The sequence below is a fragment of the Dromaius novaehollandiae genome, chromosome W (genome assembly GCF_036370855.1).
Source record: "Dromaius novaehollandiae isolate bDroNov1 chromosome W, bDroNov1.hap1, whole genome shotgun sequence".
Taxonomy (NCBI): Eukaryota; Metazoa; Chordata; class Aves; order Casuariiformes; family Dromaiidae; genus Dromaius; species Dromaius novaehollandiae.
The window spans coordinates 64,828,115-64,834,578 of record NC_088130.1 but is presented as its reverse complement, the minus strand read 5'-3'; the positions used below and the strand labels follow the sequence as shown (position 1 = coordinate 64,834,578).

General features: G+C 40.5%; 1 protein-coding gene across 2 annotated transcripts in view; it reads right to left on the bottom strand.

The window, feature by feature from the left end:
- Positions 1-1,202: 1,202 nt before the first annotated feature.
- The window catches only part of LOC112985111 (phosphatidylinositol 3-kinase catalytic subunit type 3), an 85,660-nt gene continuing 80,398 nt past the window's right edge, over positions 1,203-6,464 (bottom strand). The window contains exons 25-26 of one of the 2 annotated variants that reach the window (XR_010385875.1): positions 3,271-3,380; positions 1,203-1,325 (exon numbers count right to left, since the gene is read on the bottom strand). Coding sequence is in view for 1 of the 2 variants with exons in the window: in XM_064501041.1 (XP_064357111.1) it covers positions 6,324-6,338 (15 nt within the window). In the remaining variant the exon portion in view is untranslated. Of the gene's footprint in view, positions 1,326-3,270; positions 3,381-5,551; positions 6,339-6,464 lie in introns of those variants that run through there. The other variant, XM_064501041.1, reaches the window with a different exon arrangement.

Here is a 6,464-nt window from a genome sequence, read left to right as displayed (position 1 = left end):
CAAAGCCAGGTAACGGTCTCTAAGAACAGGGACATTTCTTGCTAAAAGGATATATGCCTTTTCATTAAAACAAAGAACCCATCCCTCTCAGGTTTTCACAAAATGCCTTTTTGCAATCACTGCCTCTTCCAAAACAAGGAAAATTAGAAGGCTCTGTGCCACCTGAAGCACTGGCAGTTGAAGATGACCAATAATAGATGGGACAGTTTATTCCTCCTTCACCCCCTCCCCCCATCCCAAGAGAAATAAAGAGTAGGGTTTCCAAGAAAAAATAAAATCAGGATGAGACCAAAGTGAATGTAGCAAGGAAAACAAAGTACCCACAAGCTGGCTTTATAGTACATTGTAACTCTATTTACACAAAACACAGCTGCCAGGGAAAACAAGGCTGTGGCAAAACTATTGTTTGATGGTACTGTTTCTTTTTCTTTTTCTCCTTCCTGGTGAGGTTTAACAGGATGGCTGTTGACAAGTTATTCTGTGAGCACCAAAACTGCTAAAGTCTGGTTTCCTACGAAGTGCTGCATCGTGCTTAGACGCATGTGATGGTGCTCATAGTCTCACTCTATGCAGATTCTCCTGTGTATATACATGTGGAAGCTGAAACCACTGTCTGACATCCCCCTTGGGGACATTCCTCTGACTAGGAAATCTACCTTTATGAAACATGCAGGAACTTTATCCATCTTTAAGACTTCTACCCCTCAAGTCAAAATTTTTAGTAGTTGTTCAAGGGATTCAGAAGTTATTAGAGACAGACACCTAATATACACACAGTATTAATTACATGGAGATATAAAGCCAAGATAGATATACTATTAAATCTAAAGTTCTTGCTGCTGCTAATCAAGGCTTTACACAACTGAACGAGGAGGAAAAAAACACTTTCTTTTTAAAAATAGCTTATTTTCCCCTGGTTTTGCTCTTTTGTTTTGCTCTGCATAGATAATGATACTGTGCTAAGCACTAATACACATTTGATTTTACAAAAAAACAGTATTCTGTAAATCAGGTATATATGTATGTGTATGTATACATACATACATACATATATATTTATATATAAAAATACATAAAATGAAAACAATTCCATTAGTATGTGAACTTTTAAGAAGCATTTTCAAAAGTATTTGTATTTACCCCACGCATTTACTTGCATCCAGTACATTGTAGAGGTCCCAGTGCTGTGCTGTTCTTTATGTTGTAAGAGTTCATGGGAGCTGGGAACAGCAAATGCAGATCAGCCTGAAGAGAGGCACTTGTTGGATCAGAGACATATCCAGACAGTTTGTCAGCACTCAGCTGCTTCATCTTCTACAAAAATCCTTGGAAAATATGTTGAAAAAATATGCAAGGTCACAAAATACAGCTCAGCAAGTAGGAAAAACAGACGAATGTACTGGCTAGATTCTATTCTACTGACTCAGACAAATCTTAAACAACCCTTTCATTTCTGTACCTCAGGATCTTCACTTGTAAAGTAGTCAGTGATTTACAATGAAGTCAGGGTCTTTCTAAGCCTTACATATCAGATCTTATTTTGGGTTCACATGCTAACACTTCAAATTGCCATAATATACAGTTTTCATAGATTGTTGTATGGTCCAAAACATGAACAGGTTATTATATTCAAACACCATGCTAGTGACCTAGTGAACAACCATGCTTTCATTTGTAATGTGTTGATAAAAGTTACATTTAACACTTTTTAAACCTATTTGCAAAGTGGAATCTGAGAATGAATTTTGATTAACTTGTTTCTCTAACTTATGCTACAAGCTGTAGGATCAGGTTTATGCTGCCTTTTGGCTTTATTATAAGGGGTTATCCTTGTCTCCTTTGGCCTACTGGTGCAGAGTGGCTCGTGCCTGTATTGTTCATAAATAGTCTTGGGTAGGGGAAAGAGAAGGATACTGAATAAGGCTTATAATACAGCCTGCCCTCAGTAGGTAGCTCACATAACTTTGAGGATTGTGTCTCTAGTGTGACACAAACACTGTCTTCAACAGTCCATTGATCGGTGGATCAGAGCCTTACAAGATCAGACTTCCACTGGCAAGTGGAGCATAAGTTTGAAAACAGGAAGTCCACTATAGCTATGCTGCTAAGATGCTATTCCAAAGGTCTTTCAAAGGTGTATGGTCTGCACTAGCCACATCCTCAAGGTTGTGAAGGACTCCACATAGCTTCCCAAACCTAGCAGGCTAGATAAGGGGTGCTGTCTCAGACATTGTTCGGACAACCCCAAGACACCTTTTATGAAGCCATCTGTTGTACAGGCTGTTATTCTCTTAGCCTATAGATCTCTGAATCACTGTAAGATAATCATAGGCCAGTTTCACCAGTGAAACTCAAGATACCAGTGAAAAGGAATTCAGAAGCCCAGGGATATGGCCATCAGAGGGGTCAGGATGCCAGAGGGCATCATGGCTGATGCTGCCTACTATTTTCTACAACTAGACTGAAGCCTGTATTTAAACACCCAGAGGATATTTTCTCACATATGTTCAAGGCCTGGGTGCAGCAGGGTGATGGCTGAGTTCTTTTAAATACATACAACAAACTAGAAATGTTAACCTTCTTCCTCATATGAAATAATAAAAGTTGATTAATTCTCTCAAACCCCTTCTCTAATGAACATGTTGTTCTCATCAATCCAAAAAGCAATCCACCCAGCCAGCTCCTTGCATCCTACCAAACCTCACTTTCCTTCCCCCCACAAGCCAGACTCCCAGCTTTCTTACCTTACTTTGCCTTTTGCCCTCCATATGCCTTTTCCTTCCCTTTTGATACCTGCAAGATTACTAGTCAGCCACCTATAATGGAACATATATCTCTGTTTCCACTCCGTTCCCTTCTCTGACTCCCGTTCTCCTACAGGTCTGTGTAAAAGTCAACCCGTCATTTAAACTACAAAAGTACACTTACTGCGAAGTATCTAAAGAGTGAATGTGCAGTGAGAAAATAAAAGAACACCCTACCAGCCCAGTCCCCACAGTGCCTCCAATAAGCTGACTACTGGAAGAATAGAGAGGAGTCAAACTAGGGCCTCAGCTCCTTTGGGGAGTACGGACAAGAGTAAGATAGTGGGGAAAGATAGGGATTCTGCCACTGATGGGGCAATTGACACCTCTTGTGATACAGAGGCTCCAGCAGCAGCACAAAACCCCAAGGACAACTACTTCCACAGCACATCTTGCTTCTCCTCCTCCTTGGGAGCAGAGCCGATAATTCTTACCTTGCTTTCAGGTTTCAAGGTACCTTGCTTACCTTCCATCTACATGTCTTGCTAGAGAATTCAGAGTCTCCTAGCAGTAACTCATCTTGGGTCTCTTTCAGGATGTATTGCCTTGATGTCTTCAGCTATGCTGTCCATGAACCTAGCCAAAGGAGAAGAGGCTTCCTGAAAATTATGGCTAACATATGAAGAATAATCCACACAGAGCATTTGATTACAAAGTGCATCTTCATCCTCTATTTATGGCTAAATACATGTGACATGCAGGATTCCAGGAAAGCCAAAAGTTCCGAGGAATCTCACGAAAGAATTAGTGGAGAGGTCCCATAGTCTGTTCCATGTCACCCTCTTTCCAGTGCTACATTCAGACATTGTCCTGCATGAGGAGGAAGAACTGCTTCATCCATCAGGAAGAAGGTGGATACTCCACCATCTGGAGTGCTGGAGTTAGCATATACACCAGCGTACTGACGTGTAATTTTCAATGACCTGCCAGGACAGCCTGAGGACAGTTGGGTATTTCTCAGTACTGACAGTAAAAGATAGAAGGGGGAAGGAATAATAAAAATCATTACTTCACCAAAACAACATAAGCTCAATGACCTGTTACCTGTTTGAAGGTGGAGGAAAGAGTAGATGAACTGGTTGGTTTTCCTAGCGCATATGCTTCTGTTCTGAAAGCGTCAACATACTGTTCATGAACCTGCCCTCCTCTTGGGTACTGCAACACAGTATTCTTTAGCTACTTCAGGACTGTCAACAAGACAAAACACTCATGTGCAGTGCGGACAAGAGCAGTAATGTGTTCCAGGAGCCTCTCCTACCTCCACCATCTTTTAAGCACAACCTGTGCTCCCCACCTCCCAGTCCACACCTTCTAGAAAACAAACTTCTCACGTAAGTTAGCCTTTCATCCCTGTGACAAAGGTGATCCTGAGCGCCATTATTTCCGAAATGGAAAAGGCACACATAGGTTCCCAAAACCTTTTAGTCTGAATTGCTTCTTTGATTCTCTTCATAAAGGTCACAGAGCCCATACAGCTCAACTGAGACCCTTGACCAGAAATCTGGCACTGTTTTGACAAACTGAAAAATGTATACATCACCATGCATCAGAGCACCAGTCAGTATCATGGGCCTTTGTGAAAAGTGCCTGTAAAATTAAAAAAGCAAAGGGTAGTACTCAGTGCTGTGAATAAATCTCTTCATAGGTAGCCAGACAAATTCATCATAGGACAGAGAAGGAAAAAGCCTCTGTGACAGAGATGGGAAATTGTCCCGGATTTAAGCATTGACTGCTGGTGCAGCGCATACGAGTACTGCAGAGCTAAGCCCAGAGGAAACATCTCTCAACTGCCAGATATCTCCTTCTAGAGTTTCCTTCAAGAAAGCTGGAGAAAAAAAAAAGAAAAAAAAAAGCAACTAACACATATAGTGGAGAGGGCCGGGGACCTGAGCTGAATTAAATGTGGCTATATCATATAAATCAACAAGTTCTATGAGCAGGTAGGATACCCCTTCAAAACACAGGGGAAAAAAGGCAAGCAAAGTCCATGCCCTCAAAAATATCCCAGGAAGATATCACAAAGCACTGTATGCAGAAATAATTAATGGGAAATGGAGGCAGTAGAGAAATGTATTTCTGCCAGATGAAGCAAGACGGAGAAAAACCCATACAAGGAAAGGGTAATTACTACTTCTTCAGAGAGAAGCAAACTGAAGACAGCAAGTACTATTGTGGTTCCTCCAGGCTGTTGTGTTTTGCCAGCTAACACAAGCAGTAAGTAACCAGGATAGTATACATCCTCTAAGCAGCAAATAATCAGAGGGGCTGAACCCAGTGTTGTGCTTAACTAACAGCTTTGGGTAACATACTGAAATAACTTTCAGGGTCCATTATAGCCCTAGTGGATTTTCTTCCATCAAAGCCCTTTGGGAGTTTGTCAGCAGAAGCACAAAGCAAGCCTGCCTCAGGAATATCAATGAGATTCAGATCAGTCCTTATCTTTATAATTGGGAGGGCTCTCCTCCTGACTTAAATTATTGTTATTAAAAAAACCCAGGAATATAAGAACACCCTTTGAAGAGATCCACACATTTATAAAGAGCTAATTACATTGCTGATCATTCAAAACAGATTCATTATGAACTCAATGTGTGGCACAAAAGTCATTTTTAGTGGCCTTATTCCTGCATCAAGCAAACTGAGTATTTAAAATCCGTGCAGAAAATCCAAGAGTTATGAACATAACCTTCTAGCATGCTCGGTCTCAGCAGGTAAGATTACAAAGACAAAACAAAAGACCTCAAGACTGCAACAACAAAGAGTTTATTAGAGTCAAGAATATATAATTGCTGTACAGAAAACATTCAGAGTTAAAGTGTGAAATACTGAACTGCTCACTGTGCATTCTCGTTACTGAGCCTGTTAAGTGATGATTTAATTGGCTGCCTACAGCTGGCTAACTTATCAGCACTTAAAAACATTTTTGTAAGCAGGGAAGAAATGATTGTCCTTTCTAGACAATAACATTGCCCAAGGTAGGAAATAGAGGATCATATGAATTATATTTAAAACTTTCAAGGTACAAAGTTGGTGGGAGGGGAGGAGAGGAGACTGCCAGAGTTCTGTGTTTTTCTGCACTGAGGAACTGTAGCCTTTCTGCTGTACTCTGTACACAGCCATGTTTGGTGTAGCAATAATTTCCATTTTTAAATAAGAAAATATATTAACAGGTATAAGAATTGACCATCTAATGCCAGCCTCTTCCAGTTACCTTTGGCTTGGGAGGAAGTTGATTACTTCGACCTTTATGGCTCAATTATTTTCACTAGAAAGAAATACAGTAATATCTGAGCCTAAAGGATGGTATAAACATTTTCCTTTAAAATGTGGTTATTTTTAAGCTTTCAAATAATGTAGACTCAAAAAGCTGCTCTGTCTCCCGAGTTCGCAACTCTCCACGCTACCAAACGCGCAGCTTTTGCCTTCTAAAGCTGTTTGGGAAAGTCCACAAGGTGCTTGAGAAATCCCCTTCTTCATCATGTGTTGAGGCTCCTTTCCACCCTCAGGCAGACAAAAAGCTTATTTTCTCCAATACTAAAAGAAAAAAAACACAGCAGGACTTTTATTCAACCTGGTTTACTCTCAGAGAACAAAAGTTATGTGTAAATTGAACTTTGGGTTTAAAAACATTATGAAGTGCCTAAAGGCAAGTGATTTTCA